The 20654-nt window shown below is 45.4% G+C and overlaps 1 protein-coding gene across 1 annotated transcript in view; it reads left to right on the forward strand.

Annotated features, from left to right (window-relative positions):
* LOC145341733 (rifampicin phosphotransferase-like) overlaps positions 1-20654 on the forward strand; it is a 100465-nt gene that overhangs the window by 18650 nt on the left and 61161 nt on the right. The window contains exons 8-16 of the mRNA XM_080186594.1: positions 224-273; positions 1175-1302; positions 5877-6033; positions 6122-6308; positions 8070-8176; positions 9822-9860; positions 15332-15527; positions 16787-16922; positions 18652-18728. Of these exons, the coding sequence (XP_080042720.1) occupies positions 224-273; positions 1175-1302; positions 5877-6033; positions 6122-6308; positions 8070-8176; positions 9822-9860; positions 15332-15527; positions 16787-16922; positions 18652-18728 (1077 nt within the window). The remainder of the gene's footprint in view (positions 1-223; positions 274-1174; positions 1303-5876; positions 6034-6121; positions 6309-8069; positions 8177-9821; positions 9861-15331; positions 15528-16786; positions 16923-18651; positions 18729-20654) is intronic.

Here is a 20654-nt window from a genome sequence, read left to right on the forward strand (position 1 = left end):
TGGCAGAGCGTGCAGACTCCACACCGACAGTGATCCAAGCCAGGAATCGATCCCAGGTCCCTGTGAGGAAGTAGTGCTAAGCACTGTGCCACCGTGTCGCCCTTAACCACTGCTCCTCAATTTATCTTGTCTTCCTTCCTGCTGTTCATTAACCTGGTGGTGTCCTGCATTATATTCTGTGCCCCTTCACTCAGGAACCTGAGATTTTTTTTTCTCTCAACAGAATGGGATAGCAGTGAATTTGTTGTGCGTCTCCTTTCAAGCCATCACACAGTAAGTATTGCGCAAGCATCTTGTAATTCACTTCAAGGGTCTGCCTCAGCCATCGAATTGGGAGCAGCGAATGGAATTTGAAAGCTCGTCTTACAGCTGTTACCCCTGTCGACAGTGATATTTTGACATTTGTGAAGATAGAACAGGTCAATTCTCCATTTCTACTCTTTGACTTGACTTATTTTCAAAACCAATTTTGATTCGACCAATTTCTTTTGACGTTTCCATCTTCTCGCACTCTGAGGCGGAAGGAATGTGTTAGGGAGTGGCAATCTGACATTCCCAGGATTTGGCATCAGTGTCCACCTAAGGTAGATCACAGCTGGAAGGATAACCTTCTGTCCGCCTGCAGGGGGAAGTTGTTATATGGATGGTCTGATTGGTCCCATTTGAATTTCGTTACGTTTAAGTTTGCCCTTTGTTTCAGTGAGGCTGCCTTTTATTTTGGGCTCTGATCCTGAGGAAGAGGCACTTGTTTCCAAAACTGAGGATGGGATTTTCCAGCACCCCACCCACCCATGGTGTGTCTTACAGAGGCAGCTCGCCAGTGGCTGGAGGTGGGATTTTCCAGCCTCATCATTGTGTATGGCATCTTGTGTGGTTCGCCTGTCCCACTGTTGGGGAACTCGTCACGTGGGTTGGATTCCGGCAGGACTGGAAGATTCCCCGGTGGCAATGGCTGGAAAATCCAATCCCAAATTTCAGTTGACATTCCTTTTCCTCGTCTCAGTATACTTTATGGTGACTAATGTGTCACAGCAATCATGAAATCCTTCTGATTTTTTTGTAACAATGCAGATTTCTATCTATGTAATGACTTGCATTTCTTTTATAGTGCAGATAAACATCAAAAGGGGATTGAGCTCATATGATTTGTAAATGCTTAATGATGTCTTTCCAGTATGGTTATAGGTTATGTGATGTTTCCAAATGGGAGCAAGGTTGCGATTGACTGGTCAGATGCTTCTTTAGCGGATATTGCTGATGACGGGATCATTGCTGACCTGTACAGATTCAAATTTACAGCAGGTAAGATGAGGCAATTCTACATTCACCTGTGATTTCAAACAATGGAAAAGCATCGTTGACAATTCAGAATTCGTTTTTCTGAGACCTGCTGATGTCTCTGTCACCTCTTTCTTTTACCACATTGTGTTATCTTTAGTTTACTGTGATTGGATTAATGTGAGTTGACATTTACTGTGAAATTCAGGTTTCAATGAACTGAGAGTTCCTGCTCTTGAATTTGGAATGTTCTGATGCTCAGGAAGATATTTTTTCACCTCACCCGCTTCTGATATTCTGGGCAGTTCATGGCCGGAAGTTTCTGGTCCAGGTGTGACAGGTTTCACCGCCAGTCCATTAACTTTGACAGGACAGCAAAACCTTGGCCTTTCCCAGCTTCTAGGAACCATTAATCCATACATTAGGAGCAAAACAGGAAATCTAAGCACAGGGCAAAACGCATACTCACATTGGAGAGGATCAAAACAATATTAACATCCTGTTGTCCAAGGATAATCACCTGCGCCAGAATACTAACACCCCCCACCCCCCCACCATGCAATCGGAGTGGGTGAGGGGCGGACAATGGAAATGTCCATTGACTATAGGTGGGATTTTCCAGTCTCAGGTTGAGCGAGGCAGTAAAGCCTCACCCCTGGGCAAATACATTTGCCCAGACTGATTTGTCTTTCCAGAAATGAGATTTCAGGGAGAAGGCACGAAGAGTTGAATCAGTCTCGAAGGCACAAGTTCTAATATTCCAATAGTTCACAGTTTTCAGGAGTTCTTTCTGGTGAAGTGGGATAGTAGATTGTGCAGGTGGCCTGGAGCTATTGTTTCTCTTCAGACAGTGACAGCCTATAACTTCCAACAGCTTGCTAATTAAAGGTATTCAGACAACTAAGGGACATTAATGAACCAGATGAGTTTTTATGATAATTGACAGTGGCTTCATAGTCATCATTTGACTTCTAATTCCAGATTTTATTAGACTCAAGTTTCATCATCTGTCATGGTGGGGCTCAAACCCCAGATCCCCAGAGAAATGGCACTGATCTCTAGATTACTAATTCAGTGACAATACTACAATGCCACTGCGTCCCCTGTGCAATGCAAGGAGTGTGTGGTGTTAGCCATTGTCAACCTGCAAACTGCACAGAAACTTCCAGAAGCTAGCACACCGCAAGCCCGGCAAATGTCCAGGAAAATAATAATTTTGTTAAGTAACCAGGCTGACGGAGATATCCATTTATTTTCCATCCCATTTTGACCAGGATATTATCAATTAAAAAGGATTGTTTTTCTGATAGTCTGGTGGGTAAAGATGGAATCTAAGAGTTGATGGTTTTGGATTAGTGCCCTGCCGGGTCTCAGTCAGCCAGCCAGCCGGTGGGTTGGGCAACAACTGGTTTTAATTTCTCTGGATTAAACACAAAACAGTGAGAATTGGGGCAGTATTTTCAGCCCCATATGCGGAGGACAGCGCTAGATCACTTTCCCAGGGAAGGTTAAATTTAAGTTTATTCTATTATGTCACAAGTAGGCTTACATTAACACTGCAATGAAGTTACTGTGAAAATCCCCTAGTCCCACACTCCAGCATCTGTTTGGGTTCACTGCGGGAGAATTTAGCATGGCCAATGCACCTAACCAGCATGTCTTTCAGACTGTGCGAGGAATCCTGAGCACCCAGAGGAAACCCTCGCAGACACGGGGAGAACGTGCAGACTCTGCACAGACAGTGACCCAAGCTGGGAATCAAACCTGGCACTGTGAGGCAGCAGTGCTAACCACTGTGCCGCCCAAAAGGGCTCACGCAATCAGCAGCTGCTAATTAAGGCGATTCAGTGGCCATTTCAGATCTCGCATTTGAGGCCAACTGGAATTGCAGTCAGCCCGCATTTTCCTGACTACGCCTTCTTCCGCCCCACTCCCACCCCACCTGTTTGCTGTGCTGTCCTCAAGTGTGCCAACCATCTCGGAATCTCTAGGAATTCAAGGCGTATCTCCTGTACTGTTGTCTGTAAAACATGGACGACAGTTTTATGGTATCTCTTGCCTGGTGGGAAATTCCTATCCTCAGTGCAGCAAATGGCAAAATAGCTGGCCTGCTGCATCCATCAGGGTGAGACACACTCCTGGCCATAGAGAAAAAAAACACAGGAACATTTTAAAAACGGTTAGGTGTTCTTCCTAATTTCATCATTTCTCTCGATTACATAAGTAGCAAGGATAGAAGATAAACCAGCTTTTGATTGAATTCAGCAGCTGGAGTTTGGAAGACTCAAAGATTGGGAAGAGGTAACCTTCCATGGCAGGCTGGTGGGCTGGTAAAGGGGTGGTGGAGGGGGGTGGTGGGAAGGAAGTGCCGGTTAGTAGGAAGGGAAGAGGGGATGAGGTGGAGAGAGGGGGTCAGCTTTTCACACAGACTTTAAGACCCATTCTCTTGCCTGCCCCCCTCGGGATGATTTCCTCTTTTGGAGGGCGTTAGCTATGAGGAGAGATTGGACAAATTCGGTTTGCTGTCGGTTGAATGTTAGAGGCTGAGGGGCAATCTGATAGAAGTTTACAAAATTACGGCAGAGGTGGATAGAATGGATAGTCGGAGTTCTTTTCGCAGGGTAGAAGTGTCAATTACTCGGGCACGTAGCTTCAAGGTAAAAGGGGGAAAGTTTAAAGAAGATGTGAGTGGTGAGTTTTTTGTGTGGAGGGTGGCACATGCCTGGAATGCACTGCCAGAGGAGGTGGGCATGGTAAGAAGTCTCACTTCACCAGGTTAAAATCCAACATGTTTATTTAGAATCACAAACTTTCGGAGCGCTGCTCCTTCATCTGATGCTCGGAGCCCTGATCCTTCATCACATGAGGAAGGAGCAGTGCTCCAAAAGCTCATGATTCCAAATAAACCTGTTGGATTTTAACCTGGTGTTGTGAAATTTCTTACCGTGACCATCCCAGTCCAATGCCGGCATCTCCACACCAGAGGAGGTGGCAGGAGCAGATACAGTAGCAACGTTTAAGAGGCCACTTGACAGATAAGTAGCAAGTTAGATTCACAACACACAAGTGCCAAGTAAGAGAAAATCCAACCGTTTCTCCTTGACACTTGGTGGCATTGCACAAGAACAAGCCAGGGACCGGGAATTCTTGATGAGTAACTCACTTCCCGACTCCCCAAAGCCTGTCCACCATCTACAAGTCATGATGTGGAGATGCCGGTGTTGGACTGGGATAAACACAGTAAGAAGTCTGACAGTTGTGAGTTTACTATCAAATTGTTTTATCAAGTTGTGAGTTTACTATCAAATAAATCGGTTGGACTTAAACCTGGTGTTGTCAGGCTTCTCACCATCTACAAGGCACACATCAGGACTGTAATGGAATACTCCCCACTTTCTTGCATGAGTGCAGCTCCAACAACACTCAAAGATGTTGACACCATTCAAGACAAACCAACCCGTTGATTAGCACCCAATCCACCACCTTAAACATCCACTCCCTCTACCACCGATGCACAGTGGCAGCCGTGTGTACCATATATAAGATGCACTAAAGCAACTCACCAATGCTGTCACAACAGCATTTTCCAAACCAGCAACCTCTACCAGAGAGCTGGATTGTACCATTGCGTTGTGCCCCTTTTTGGGTGCAAAAACTTGGTAAAGCTGGGTATGAGGCAAGTAGCGCGATCCATGCCCATCTCTGCACTGGTTCCCCCTTTATCAAGGCCCAAAAATGTCAGCAGACGGGACTGCGCCCGAAATGGTGCGACGGTCATTTAAAAGTATTTGCATTTACTTAAATTGACTTAATGGGCTGCACACCTAACTTTACCAGCACCTCCCTTTTACCACCACGTTCACCCATCCAGAATCGGTGTGAAACAGACATGCTCCATAAAAGTGCGATTTGGGCGCTCGGCTTTGGGAGGAGGTAGGTGCCGAGCGTCCAATTGCTCTCTGCTTGAGATCAGTGGCGGGGGTAGGGGTCCGCTGCCACTCTGCCTGAGATCAGTGGAGGGGAAGGAGGGGGTTGGGTGGGGGTCTGCTGCCACTTTGCCTGAAGTCAGTAAGGTGGGGTGGGGGGGGGGGGGGTCTGCTGCCACTTTACCTGGGCAGGGAGTGGGGGTGGGGGGGGATGGGGAAGGGGCTTGCAATCAGTCTGGGTAGCAGGGGATGGGGGTAGCTGAGGGGATCAGTAATGTCTGTAGGGGCTAAGGGGAGGCATCATCTGGCCCGGGAGGGATGTGGCAGGGGAACAACATTCTATCTTTTTTTCTCTGCGCAGTTGGAGGTGCCGCTCAGAGCTGCAGTGTTTCGGGTTAAGCCCCAGCCACAGGCTTCTGCAGGGTGATTCAGAATCGCTGATATTTTTGCAGGTAGAGGGGGCGCCGGAGAACGGGTCTAAAAGTCGGAATTGAAACAATCTCAGGTTCAAGTCCGCCTGGCACTGAGAGTCAAAATGGTAAAATAGGGCCCAGAATGTCTGGTTAGAATGTGAAAATACATTCTTACAATTTGAAAGTGCAATGCATCTGTCAGGCTTTGAAACTTGAGTGTTCATGCACAAAAATGACCATGTTTCTGTTCCTGTTACAGGTGGAAGGTGCTTTAATCTGACAGTAACACCTGACAAGAGTGCTTGTCCTTTGCTGTACAATGGATTGCACTGGGAAAGCAAAACCTTTAGCTGTGCGGCCAAATATCATTTGAACTTCACCAACCGAGGCTGGGGTTTAATTCAGCTATATTACAGGTAAGTTATTTCAGTGAACCACAAGCTATCTGCAGTTTCCTGCAAATGTAATTCACCACTTCTGAATGTTTATTATTTTCTGGGTTAGGAATACAAGTGGCCGGAAGATTCCAGACGTCATACCAGCCGAAGGGTTCCAGGAGCCTGCGGTACCAGAGTGCCCAAAGCTGGTGTTGGCGCTCTCTGATGAGGTGTGCCAGTGCGCTGCAGTGGTGGGCGGTAAAGGAGCTCAGCTGGCACAGCTAACAGAAATGCGGAAACGCCTCGGGAATCAGGTAAGCAATGAAATAAAACTCTCTGTTTCAACTTATGATGAAAATACCTTCCAAGGTGTTAGCCGGAAACCGCTTAAAAATTCACAGTAGGGTACCTGTAGTAATTGCAAGGCTTGGTGACCAGTTAGCATAAGAGTCATAGAATCACTACAGTGCAGAAGCAGGCCAATCAGCCCATCAAATACCGATCCCACCCAACTATCCCTGTAATCCCACGTATTTACCCTCCTGATCCCCTTGACACTAAGGGATAATTTAGCACGTCCAATCAACCTAACCTGCATATCTTTGGAGAGCACCTGGAAGAAACCCACTCAGACACAGGGAGAACATGCAAACTCCACCCAGACAGTCACGCAAGGCCGGAATTGAACCCAGGTTCCTGGTGCTATGAGGCAGCAGTGTGAACCACTGTGCCAATGTGCCACCCATCGTAAGGAAATATAACAGTTTATTTACAAGCAGCTAACTTTAACAGAGTACTTTCACAATGGTAACACTTTCACCTCCAGAGCCAGTTCCGCTACAAAAGCCCACGCTCTACATTAAGAATCCCACACTCATTCTCCATTGGATGATAGGATATTGGATATATATGACCCTCCCAATGTCCACCCTTTATAGGAGGCAGCTACTACAGTATCCATTTTCCTCTGATGCTCAGTGTGGCATATCCTGAAGAGAGGATGTACTGCCACCACCACCTGGCACACTGGTAGGTTTCATAACAAGATTAAACCAGCCAGTTGGGTAATTGACTCAGTGTGATCCAATAACCCACCATGAAGGAGCCAGCCACCCACAAACTACAGAGAGACCCTGTTGGGTGACCCAAGACTGAGAGACAGAGCTCCAGTCTCTACTTACAGCGTCTGCACCAACTGAACTGGTAAGGATGGTTAGGACTTTCCGTTTCCTTGACAAAGCTTCGACTCAGGCAGGAAAAGCGGTGAAGGGCCCACCAATTCCAGGGCCAGCCTTTCCCACCATATTCTTTGAGATTTGGTCAAAACAATCCTGAGGCAGGTCCTGCACAAGAATTTCCCCACCCCACCTCAATCCAAGCAAAATATAAATAAGAGATATTCCTCCCCATGGACATGTGAACATCCCATTGCTCCCCCCCCCCCCATATCCTCAAACACACATGCACATACACCCCCAACAGGAATCCTCTCCCTGACTCTGCTCCTGACAGTGCCCCAGCGTGACACTGTCATTGGGCATTACCCAAACATGTCCCCCTGGGAGCTGTACATACCTGTGCACTCCCCGTAGGTTCTCTTCACCAGATCTTCTTAAACCATGCCAATGTGATGGGGTCCAAACATGGGGGAGAAATAGAGTGGGAAAGCTTCCTATTAATATTAAAATGTACAGTAATGGGATTCCCAACCTTTTATGGTGGAAACCCCATTACATCATTGGCTGGGGGTTGGGACAATCAGGACAGAAAATCCCAATGGAGTAAAAACCATTTGGGGGACTCTCATTGAATTCTCCACCCCACCATCATTCCCACAAACGTGGGGGTGGAAACTCCCAGTCTATGAGGCTATCCACTGCTTAATCATATCCCCAGAAATGTTCCGTGCACTTTTCCAAATTTTCCCAAGTACTCACCTATCCGTCAATATTCTGTCGAGGTTAAGGCAGCCACCTGGACCAATTCCTGAGGAAAGAAGTGCTGTACAAAAGAGTGAGAGTATTGAAAACCAGTGCCCACCATATGAAATGATATCTTGTTGGTTTGTCTTCCAGTTTTCTGTACCTACTGGCCTCTGTGTCACCATTGCAGCTCTGAAATACCAGATGAAAATGAACGTCGGCCTTCAGGAAATGGTGGCGGAGCTGAACGATGTGGCCTGGTATTGTGACTGTTTTACCGCAAGAAGAAACTTGTATAGCAAAAAAAAACAGAGGAGTCTGGAAGCAGTCAGCCAGGCAATCTGGGCGGGATTTTCCAACCGTGCCCAATCCAAAATCGGAAAATCTCGCCCGAGGTCAACAGACCTTTGCATGGTCCGCTTCCCACATACTACAGTTCCCGTGGAGGGCAGGAAGGGAAAATTCCCCCTGTTGTCAACGTAGAAGGGTCTTTCATATGGGTGAAAATTAACATCACAAGTTGTGCAATGCAAGTGGGAGCAGATCTGGCATCTAGACAGAGGTCAATACGAGGAAAATTGAACTGGATAATATGGCAGCCATCTTGTTCACACTGTTTGTGCATTCCCATTGAAACTGAAGTTCACCTCCATGAACGTCTGTTCACACAGCGGAACTGGCTGACCTGCTCAGTGTTTTCACCATCTCTGCTCGGTTCCCATTTCCACCATCTGCGTTCCATTTTACTTTGTGTTCCATCATGTTTCCATCGCACCACTCACAGCTGAGGAGGGATACACTCACCTTAGGAGAGTTACGCTGGAGTCTCATGAGATTGACTCTGAGGATGAGAGGGTTATCCTGCGGAGAGAGATTGAGTAGAATGGTACTATACACTTTGGAGTTTAGAAGAATGGGGGTTGGTGACCTCATTAAAACATAAACGTTGGAGGGGGGGGAAATGATAAGCAATTTTGCAGATGACATCAAGATTGGTATGATGGTCAATGGTGGTAGGTTACAGGAAGATGGGTTGATCAGATGCGCAGAGCAGTGGCAGATATTATTTAACCCTGATAGGTGTCAGAAACAAGACAAGGGTGTATTTAATGAATGGCCAGGACACTGGGAAGCTCAGAGGAACAGATGGATTTTGGAGTACTTATTCACAGTTCCTGAGGCATTCAAGAGGGCATTAGATTATTATTCGACTCAAAATAATTGTAAGGGTGCAGGGAAAAAGCAGGAGAATGGCACAAAATCGCAATGCTGATTTAGAGAGCTAGTGCAGACATAATGGGCTGAATGGGCTTCATCTACGTTGTTGCACTTCTGTGATTCTGTGACAACAAGTGGCTAACCTCAGGATAAAGGGTTAGCAATAGGGACAAAGGAGAAATATAAATCACCATCTCTGGAATTCTCTACCCTGACTCAGTCTGGAGGCTCAGTCATTGAGTGCATCCAAGATAAGATTGATGGTTTTTGGAGTCTTAAGAATATCAGACTGGAAAAGTAGAGATAGGGTAGAAGGTCAGCAAGGACCTGATTGAGTGGTGCAACTGGTTCATGGGCCTTATGACTAACCCCTGCTCCTAGTTTTAATGTTCTGACATCTCAAAGCACACATAGATGATGTTACTGATGAGGAACAGACTGCAATTGTTATCTGGAATCCCAACAGCCAATTTACGTAGACCTAGGGCTTACAAGCTTCAGATGACAGCTTAATCTATCGAACATTATGTTGGTTGATGAATATGAAAAAAGTTGAGATAATGGGAAAAGGTGCAGAAGGATAAGAGTGGGAAATGCAAAACAGTATGAGATGTCAGGAAGAGGAATGTTTTCTGTTCCAGCAGCATCAGAGATTTAACATTTATTCCATTTTCTGTATTTCAACAGCAGAAGAAAGGAAGGAAATCTTCAGGAACTTTGCAAAAGGTAAATAAAACAAAGTTTGACTGTGCGTTCACAGTTTATTTTGCAGCTGTTTCCGTAACAGAAAATGTATCTTCGGAATTTGTTTGCATGTTAATTTGCACCAGATCTTATTTCCTGCCACCTACAAACATTTCTGTAAATAGATGTCTTTAGAAGCAGCAAAGTAAGTGATGGGCAACTGTTACGATCAAAATCAAAATATTTTCCTTCCCACTGGGATCCTGGTTTCAATCCAGGGGACATGACAATTCTGTAAATGCTGCCACAAAGTAACTTTCAAGACTCATGATTGCTTTTAAGTTAACAAAATGAAATCATTAATTTAACAACTCCACAAAACCTTGGTCAAGTATTTAATCGGCCCAGTGTGGGTCTGGACAACTTGGAGAACTGGTGGGGAGGCCAGTCAGTCCTGAGCGGGAGGCCCAACAGTTTGAAGTGCCCTCTAGGCACTTAAGTGACCACCCTCAGGGGTTACCCCAGGATTCAGGTGGTGGACGTCACACTCACTGGAAACTGCCAGCAAATCGACACCTCCTCATTGCTGTCAGTGTCAGCGTGTGTGCGGTGACAGCTATTAGCCTCGCACCGACCAGGATTGCTGATGGACTCCCAGGCCAAAGGTTAGAAAGAATGGGAAGGGGGCCACTGGGTGGGCGGGGAGGCAGGGGGGGTCACAGGTGAGTGAGGGAAGGGGTTGTGGTGGATGCGGTCAGAGGCAAAAGGGCAGAGAAATGGCTTTCACCACCCTCTCCTGAAGACAACTGAGCACAGACTGCCTGCTGGCAAGGGAACCCCCTAGGAGGATGATGGGAAAACGGACAGGCTTTGTCAGCCAGCCTTTGGGAACGCCCATGTGTTACACATGTTGGGGCATGCCCCTTTAAGAGAATAGGTCAGGTGAGGTCATGTCACACTGGCTTGCCAAGCAGACTTGTGTTGACCATGCTAGAGAGTAGATGCAACAATAAATTGTTCCATAAGAACATAAGAACATAAGAAATAGGAGCAGGAGTAGGCCATCTAGCCCTTCGAGCCTGCCCCGCCATTCAATAAGATCATGGCTGATCTGTCGCTGCTCAGTTCCACTTTCCCGCCCTCTCCCCAGAACCCTTAATCTCCTCTCTTATCAAAAACCCATCAACCCGCGTCTTAAAAATATTTAGCGAGGTAGCCTCCACCACTTCAACGGGCAGAGAATTCCAGAGATTCACCACCCTTTGAGTGAAGAAGTTCCTCCTCAACTCCGTTCTAAACTGCGCCCCCCTTTATCTTGAGGCTGTGCCCCCTAGTCCTACTGTCTTTTTTGAGCGGGAAGAGTCTCTCCACCTCTTCTATCCTATCCATCCCATTCATCATCTTATACGTCTCAATGAGATCTCCCCTCATTCTTCTAAACTCTAACAAGTACAAGCCTAGTTTATTCAGCCTCTCCTCATAGCTCAACCCCCTCAACTCCGGTATCAGCCTAGTAAACCTCCTCTGCACTCCCTCCAAGGCCAAAATATCCTTGCGTAAGTGCGGCGCCCAAAACTTCACACAGTACTCCAGCTGCGGCCTCACCAATGCCCTATACAGCTGCAGCAAGACCTCCCTGCTTTTATATTCAATCCCCCTCGCTATGAAGGCCAGCATCCCATTCGCCTTCCTGACCACCTGCTGCACCTGCAAGCTGGGTTTTTGCGACTCATGCACAAGGACCCCGAGGTCCCTCTGCACCGTCGCCTGCTGCAGTTTTTCGCCCCGTAAGTAATAGTCCTTCCTACCATTATTCCTACCAAAGTGGACCACCCCACACTTGCCAACATTAAATTCCATTTGCCATTTCCTGGCCCATTCGCCCAGCCTATCTAGATCCTTCTGCAGGCTCTCCACACCCTCCGCACAATTTGCCGTTCCCCCAATCTTGGTGTCATCAGCAAATTTCGACACCCTACACTCGGTTCCCTCCTCCAGATCATCTATATAAATGGTAAAAAGCTGAGGCCCCAGCACCGACCCCTGGGGCACTCCACTAGTCACCAACTGCCAATCCGAATAGCACCCGTTGACCCCCACTCTCTGCCTCCTATTTGACAACCAATCCTCTATCCACGCTAACACCCTACCCCCAACTCCATGTCCCTCGACCTTCTGCAATAACCTCTTGTGAGGTACTTTGTCAAACGCCTTCTGAAAATCCAGAAAGACCACATCCACCGCCTCTCCTCTATCCACCGCCCTAGACACATCCTCATAGAACTCCAGTAAATTTGTCAGACACGACTTCCCTTTAATGAAACCGTGCTGCGTCTGCTCTATCAAGCAATTCCAGTCAGTTTACTCCCCCTGACCTCATACCCTTCAATTAGTCCAGATTAGACCTTATACATAACAGCATGTGACTTCCATTTAATCCTTAAATCACTTTGCGATGGACACTGGCTCCATAATAAACGGAAGTGACATCCCACAACTGGCAGCCAGGAATCCTACACCAGCCCATTCTGCCATCCGCCTTCCAGAGGTTTTGGCACCACCTGGAGACTGAGGGGTGGGTGGGGGCATTCCCAAGATTAAGTGGGCCTGGCTACCACAGTGCTCATGATGATAGACTGCATAAAATTCCACCCCTCACATTTACATCATTCAACTAATTTGATAGGCGAGGCCTTCTGTGACTTGTTTCCAAGAGTTTGTTAGCTAAAAATAGCTGATCAATCATATACATGGATTGAGAAAGTCCCCACTGTTAATCCTGATGAAAAGGGAGCAGGTGATTCAAAAGAATTCTTGAAGGATGCAAGAGACGGTTGAACATAGAACATAAAACATTACAGCACAGTACAGGCCCTTCGGTCCTCAATGTTGTGCCGAGCTATGTCCAATCCCAAGATCAAGCTATCCCCTCCTTATAATTCTGGTATGCTCCATGTGCCTATCCAATAGCTGCTTGAAAGTTCCAAAAGTGTCCGACTCCACTATCACAGCAGGCAGTGCATTCCACACCCCAACCACTCTCTCAGTAAAGAATCTACCTTGGACATCCCTCCTATATCTCCCACCATGAACCTTATGGTTATGCCCCCTAGTAACAGCTACATTCACCTGAGGAAATAGTCTCGGAACATCCACTCTATCCCCCTCATCATCTTATAAGCCTCTACTTAGTCGCGTCTCATCCTCCTCCGCTCCAAAGAGAAAAGCCCCAGCTCCCTTCACCTTTCCTCACATAAGGTGACTGAGATAGGGAGGGGTGGGTCCAGGAGGGTTTCTCCCATCATCAAACTGTCAAAAAATAATTTTAAGAGGTCTCAGAACATCAGGTTAAAGTTTAGGTTAAAGTTCAGGTTTATTGAGTGGCATGAGCTTTTGGAGTACCACTCCTTCCTCAGGGGAGTGCTACCAAATAAACCTGTCGGACTTTAAGTTAGTGTTGTGAGACTGCTTACTGTGCCTACCCCAGTCCAACGCTGGCATTTCCACATCAAAAATAATTTTGAAATCAAATTGTCAGTGAGCTAATACAAATCAATAATATAAAATAAAAGCAAAATACTGTGGATGCTGGAAATCTGGAATAAAAACAGGAAGTGTTGGAAAAACACAGCAGGCCTGCTAGCATTTGTGGAGAGATAAACTGGGTTTACATTTCTAGTCCATATTATTCTTCTTCAGAGCCAATGTAAGCTTGAATTTGAATGGACTAGGATATGAGCAATGAGGATTTTGGATGAGTTCAAAGTTATGGAGGCTGGAAGTTGTAAGACCAGGCAAGTTGGAAGACCAGGCATAAGAGATTGGAATAGCTACAGTGTATGCAGATACTCTGGTCATTGATATTAGTGGCTTAATCGGCTATACAATCCATCATAAAATATCTTCAGACAATGTATAGAAATTGGATATGGGACAGATTAAATTGAGAACTATGGTTCAGCATAGAAAAAAGGAGAGTGAGATTCCATACTGTGATGACACTGTGCCTTTAAGAAATGTATTTTTATCATTTTTTTGTGAAGGAGATGTTCAGAATTCAGCTTTGATTTTGTGGTACCGCTTTGTCTGCTTCAGGCAGCCCACGTACTGAGAATCCAGAAGAGTAATGTATCCTAAATAATGGGGTAGAATTGTAGAATCATACAGCGGAGGAGAGGCCCTTTGGCCCATCAAGTGTGCACTGATACATTAGAAACACCTGAACTTCCACCTTACCCCACCTGACAGCACTTGGCCCATAGCCCTGAATGATAGAACATAGAACATAGAACATTACAGCGCAGAACAGGCCCTTCGGCCCACGATGTTGCGCCGACCAGTTAAAAAAAAACAACAACAATGACCCACTAACCTAAACCAATCCCTTTTCGTCCATAAACCTATCTATAGACCTCTTAAACGCCCCCAGACTAGGCGCATTTACAACTGCAGCAGGCAGGGCATTCCAATCCCAATGATAACAATGATCTGACCATAAATTAACTGGCCTGTCCCCTCAGTTAAAGTTTTTAGTGTCACAAGTAGACTTAACATTAACACTGCAATTACGTTACTGTGAAAATTCCGAAGCCACCACACTCCAGCACCTGTTCGGGTACATCAAGGGAGAATTTAACAGAAGTTTATGACCCAAGCTGGGAATCAAACCTGGGTCCCTGATGTTATGAAGCAGCAGTGCTAACCACTATGCCACAATTGCCACCTGCTGTTTGTTTTAATCTGAGCAAAAGCGCTTTTGTTTATTTTTTTCTCCTAGTGTATCAGAATCAGGTTTACATAGCTTGGTTGACAAGATAAAGAGTCATATGCTAATGGGAGGAGTTAGGGAAAAACAGGTTAAGTTTTTCAGTTTGGGTCTGCAAGGAGCAGGATGCCTTTGATCTCTTCTCTGGAGTCCATTGTTTGGGACCTGCTAGAAAATAGGCTTCTCCCTCCAGAAATGTTCAAAGGCTTGAGAACTGGCAGCCCATGTACCAACATGTGAGTCTGTGTTGTTTGCTAACTAATTTTAAATCTATGAGGAATATTGCTTAAATTGGAACTCACAGATATAGATTCAACCGATTAGCAGTTAAGAATTGTATTGTGTCGTGTTTAAGTACTTCAGTTGTTAAAACTTAAGCTAATTCATTTGTTATAGTTGAACTATATTGTTAAAACAAAGTTTGATTTCAGAAAATCTTCCTAGTGTGTCAATAGAAGTGAAGCATCATATCCTCCCACTAATGCCAAAATCAAAAATGTTGGGGTCTAGTCAAACTTCACAATATACCTTAGAGTTTCTGACCTGGTTCCTAACAATACAATAGATCAAAAATAATGCCACCAAACAATGCCAAAATGAATCATTCTTAGTAAACATATTTCTGCAAGGAAGGTTTATTATCCAAAAGATTTTTTAAAAAACCAAAAACCCACCATGGAATGCCTCAACAATGTATTGTAAATTGTTGTGGTGTTTGGCACATGAACGACTTTTTAATCTTCTCCAGATGTGTTGAGTTGTTCAGGAAAACCAAACTGGTTCCAGAGATAGAAAATGCCATTCATGATCAGCTGGCAGAACTGAGGCTTCTGGGGGCAAAGGAACGATTGGCCGTCAGGTCCAGTGCAGACTGGGAGGACACAGAGGATGCATCTGCTGCAGGGCTACTCGAGACAAAACTGGGACTGAAAGGTTTTGAACAAGTAAGTGTGAGGTGAAAAAAAAAGAGAACCATATGGAGAAATTATGGGTGAAATCTTCCTCTTACTATAATCTTTAGGGGTGATCTTACCAGCTCTTAACACCAGCCGATTGTCTTGGCAAGTAGGTGATATCACAGGAGATGTGGCAAAATGGCTTGGCGCTTCTGGCGATACCACTGGCCCTGTGAAGGCGGTATGATCAGCCTCATGCCCAGGAAGGGTGTGAGCCTGATTATAATATTTAAATCTCAATTTAAATCTCAATTTAAATATTATTATTGAGCCCAGGATGGCATCGCCCAGGTTCACTTGCTTTAATCCTCATCACCGAGGATCAGGTATGGTCCCCGGCAAAGGGACCTGATGTGATGGCCTCAGTGTCAGGGCCGGACAACACTGAAGCCTCTTGGGTGGTCGGGACCAGGGGGAATAGTGCCCTTTGGGCAGTGCCAGCCTGGCACTGTTCACCGAGCACCCTGGCACTGCCCAACAGGCACAAGGCAGCACCTTGTTTTGTGTACAAAACCTGGCATTTGAACAGAATAGTAAGATCTATCTCTCCTGGGATGGCTTACTTCAGTACTGTGCATTTAGTCCTCCTATTAAAGATTGGCAAATCTCTTCTAAGGAAGAGGATTTACGAGCAGGTCACCCTAACATCCCAGTCCATAATGTCACGATTGAGTCATTGAGGTTTACAGCTTGGAAACAGGCCCTTCAGCTCAACTTGTCCATGCCACCTTTTTTTTTAAACCACGAAGCTAGTCCCAATTGTTCACATTTGGCACATATTCCTCTGTACCCATCTTACTCATGTAATTGTCTAAATGTTTTTTAAAAGACAAAATTGTATTCACCTCCAGCACCTCTGGCACCTTGTTCCAGATACTCACCACTCTCTGGGTGAAAAAAATTGTTTCTCTGGATCCTTTTGTATCTCTCCCTTCTCATCTTAAACCTATGACCTCTATCTTTAGACTCCCCGACCTTTGGGGAAGGATGTTGATTATCTAACTGATCTATGCCCCTCATTACTCTATAGACGTCTATAAGATCACTCCTAAGCCTCCTACGCTCTAGGGGAAAAAAGTCCCAGCCTCTCCTTGAGTGACAGACTCTGCTATTTGAATGGCCTCAGCAATCTTCCATCAACATTGCCACTACAACGTCCAGACTAATGTCTTTCTGGTTTGGAGACAGTGACAATGTAGGCTTTGTCTATAACTTTCATGATCACGGATGAACGTTTGCTTCCACAGGTAAATGACGCTGTGCAAGAGTGCTGGGCCTCTCTCTACTCATTCCAGGCACTGCAATATCGCCACCAAAGGGGACAACCTGTGTCATCAAGCATGGGTGTGGTAATCCAGCAGATGGTATCTGCTCAGGCAGCAGGTAGGGTTTGCCAAACCTCCTCAGGAGGACACTGGAGTTGTAGCAACTTTAGGTGACAAGCTGACAGAACAGATCATTCATACAATATGCGTCCAAAAATTACGCCTCTTTATGTCTCGGGGGATGAAGGTGAGAGTTAGCCACAAAATACGTCATATTAAGGGTGGCACATTGGCACTGCTGCCTCACAGTGCCATGGACCTTGGTTCAATTCCAGCCTTGTGTGACTGTGTGAAATTTGCACATTTTCCCCATGTCTGCATGGGTTTCCTCCAGCTACTGCGGTTTCCTCCCACAATCCGAAGATGTGCAGGTTAGGTGGATTGGCCACACTAGATTGCCCCTTATTGCCCTGGGATGTGTAGATTGGGGATATTAGTGGTGTGGATGCGAGGGATTACAGAGATAGGGCAGTGGGTGGGCCAGTTAAAATGATTGGCGAGTTGTGCAGGTTCAATGGGCCAAATGGCCTCCTTCTGCGTGTAGTGATTCTATGTTTTTACCCAGTTAGGACTTAGTGCCTTTAAATTGGATGTTACTTTCATTAAGATTCTTTAAAATGCTGAGAGGCACTGATTATATAGACATGAACAATCTTAATGCCTGATTAGAGGACAGGGGTAAATGAGCCTTAAGCAAAGATAAAGAATAAAAATATTTCTCCCACAGCCTCCATTGTTTTAAGATGCATTTGACTAAGCAAATGGCAGTTAAAGCTATTTTGATTTGCTCTTTGAACCAGCAGAATAAATGTGAGGGTGGAGATCGGAAGGTCAGGTGAATCATAGAAATCTGCAGATGGACAAATATTCTAGAGTTTTAACTTCATTATTTGAGGACCTGGGAGCATTTCATTTCAGCAATTAGAGTCAATGATAAAACTGAGGGATAATGAAAATTTGCTACTGTAAAGGATTTTCCTAAATGTGTTTCTAAGATTAGGATATGTACAGTTCTTGCTAATCTTTTTTTTAAATTCATTTGTGGGATATGGACATTGCTAGTTGGCTGGCCAGCATTTATTGCCCATTCCTAGTTGTCATGTAGGCCAGACCAGTAAAAGAAGGCAGATTTCCTTCCCTAAAGAACATTAGTGAACCAGATGGGTTTTCCAACAAACGACAATGTTTTCATGGTCATCAGTATATTTTAATTCCAGGTATTTTTTATTGAATTCAGATTCTAGCACCTGCCGTAGCGGCATTCAAACCCAGGTCCCCAGAATATTAGCTGATTTTCTGTATTAATAGTCTAGTAATAATATCACTAGGCCATCATCTCTCCCTCTGTGGAAGGACCAAACTTAAAGAGATCCAGTAGCTAAACTTATCCATGCTTTCTTCTGTTGCTACATTGCGTGAGGTTACATTTGGCACATGTCAATGTTGTTAATTCGAGTTAAATCACTACCTGGTTTAAGCATAGCATCCTGATGGGGCTCAGTCATCTACAATCTCTCATCTCTACAAGTCCTACGATTGTAATGGTATCAAGTAATGTACTGGTGTTCTAAGCGAGGCTTTTTCCATAAAACATAATGCCGGAATTCTCCGAACTCACCTGTGGCTGGGATTCTCCAGTCCCGCTGTGGTAAATGGAGATTTCGCTAAGCGCCAAATTCTCCATTCTCGCTGACAACGTGGCAGAGCATTGGAAAATTGCGGCCCATGTTTTACACCAGCAGTGTGATATATTTATTTTAAATGCTTTCTCCACAATATTGTTACAGGTGTATTGTTTACCTGTGATCCCCTCACTGGCCACCCAGGAAGGCTGATTATCAATGCAAACTATGGGCTGGGAGAGGTGAGACACTGCAACCAAATGTTCTAGCTTTAAAACTCAATGTAATTCAAATTCAGGGATAAGCAGCATGACCCAGAGCTCTTTCTGTAAATCCGGACAGTTAGCACCCAGTTCTGTACATGTATTTATAACTAAGAACATGCTACTGTCTATTGATTCATCTGTATGTCCCTACTGAGTCCCTTTTACCCCTTTCTGCAGTTCACACTCTGATGTGTATAAACTAAATTCAGAAACCTATGTCCCCAGTTAAGACAATTTTCACATTTTAGGAGAAATCTTGTTTTCTTCTTAGTGGTGAACTTGAAGCAGGAATGGCACATACTTAAGCTGAGTGGTGACGTATGGAGACCTTCCTGCCTCTGTCTGAATTAATTTCTGATTGGGAAGGTCCATGGTTGGCCTTCCCCAGCCTACTGAGACCCTTTAGTGGCCAAGTAACGATCGTTAAAGGCCTTACCCTGCCGCTGCTGGTATTAGCCCAGCTGAAGATGGGCCTCTCGCCATGTGACGTACACATATCTCTATAAATGTGTGGCCAGCTTGTCATCTCCTACCTGTAATAAAGGTACTCAGTGTCTAATTGAAGGACTAGACTGGACTGGAAAGGGAGGGGTCCACTGAAAGCCACCTCCCAACTATGCTGCTGACACCAAGCCTGCACCAGGTAGTGCTGACTCAGGGATTTTCACTGTAAATTCATTGTAGTATTGATGTAAGCCTGACTGTGACACTAACAAGTAAACTTAGAAAATTATAAAATTGTCTCCCCCTGTTTCAAAGTGCAGCCCCTTCCCCCCACCCCTCGCAATACATCACTCCAGGGCTACTGCCAAAAGGACAGGTGCTGGGGTCCCAGTTTAAAATTATAAAATTATCTCTCCCTGTTTACAGGCCCCAGCACCTGTCCTTCTGGCAGTAGCCACAGCCTTGCTGGGCATACGGCCTCTGACTGGATGGCGGATCTTAGTGGGAGAGATTTCCATCCATGGGTTCTTGATTCCAGGGGAAGGCCCACTCCCAGTCTCACCACCACCTGGTTGGTTCAGGGGAACTCACCAAGGCTCCTTCAACAGAACCTTCTGTACCCTCAACCTCTACCACCTAGAACGACAAGGACAGCAGCCACATGGAAACACCAGCATCTGCAAGTTCCCCTCCAGGTCACACACCATCCTGACTTGGAAATATATCACTGTTTCCTTCACTGTCACTGGGTCAAAATCCTGAAACTCACTCCCAAACAGCACTGTAAGTGTACCTACACCACATGAGCTGAAAGGGTTCAAGCAGGCAGCTCACCACAACTTTCTGAAGGGCAATTAGGGATGAGTAATAAACGCTGGCCTGTCTAATGAGGCTCTCATGGAATCATGGAATCCCAACAGTGCTGAAGGAGGCTATTCAGCCAATCAAGCCTGCACTGACAACAATCCCACCCAGGCCCCAGGTATTTATCCTACTAATCCCCCTCATACTAAGGGGCAATTCAGGCTAATCAACCTAACTCACATATCTTTGGAGTGTGGGAGGAAATCAGAGCACCCGGAGGATACCCACGCAGACACAGGGAGAACATGCAAACTCCACATGGACAGTAACCCAAGATCAGAAATGAACACAGGCCCATGGTGCTGTGAGGCAGCAGTGCTGGCCACTGTGCCACCGTGCCACCACTATTCCTTCATCCTATGAATGATTTTTAAAAAGTGAATAAATATTATTGTCAATTGTACTTGTCACAGGACAGTGCGGAAGATCATATACCATACGAAAGTGCCTCTATATTGAATAATCCTATCAACTACCCAACGAGAACCGGACAATAGCCAGATCTTGGAGGAATTTCAAATTTATTTGTGTAACTAAAGTTGTGAAAGGGTTATTATTAATCACATATTTGCTGAATTAAAGTCTACAAAATCA

Source organism: Carcharhinus amblyrhynchos, chromosome 4 (genome assembly GCF_965287045.1).
Source record: "Carcharhinus amblyrhynchos chromosome 4, sCarAmb.v2.hapA, whole genome shotgun sequence".
Classification (NCBI taxonomy): Eukaryota; Metazoa; Chordata; class Chondrichthyes; order Carcharhiniformes; family Carcharhinidae; genus Carcharhinus; species Carcharhinus amblyrhynchos.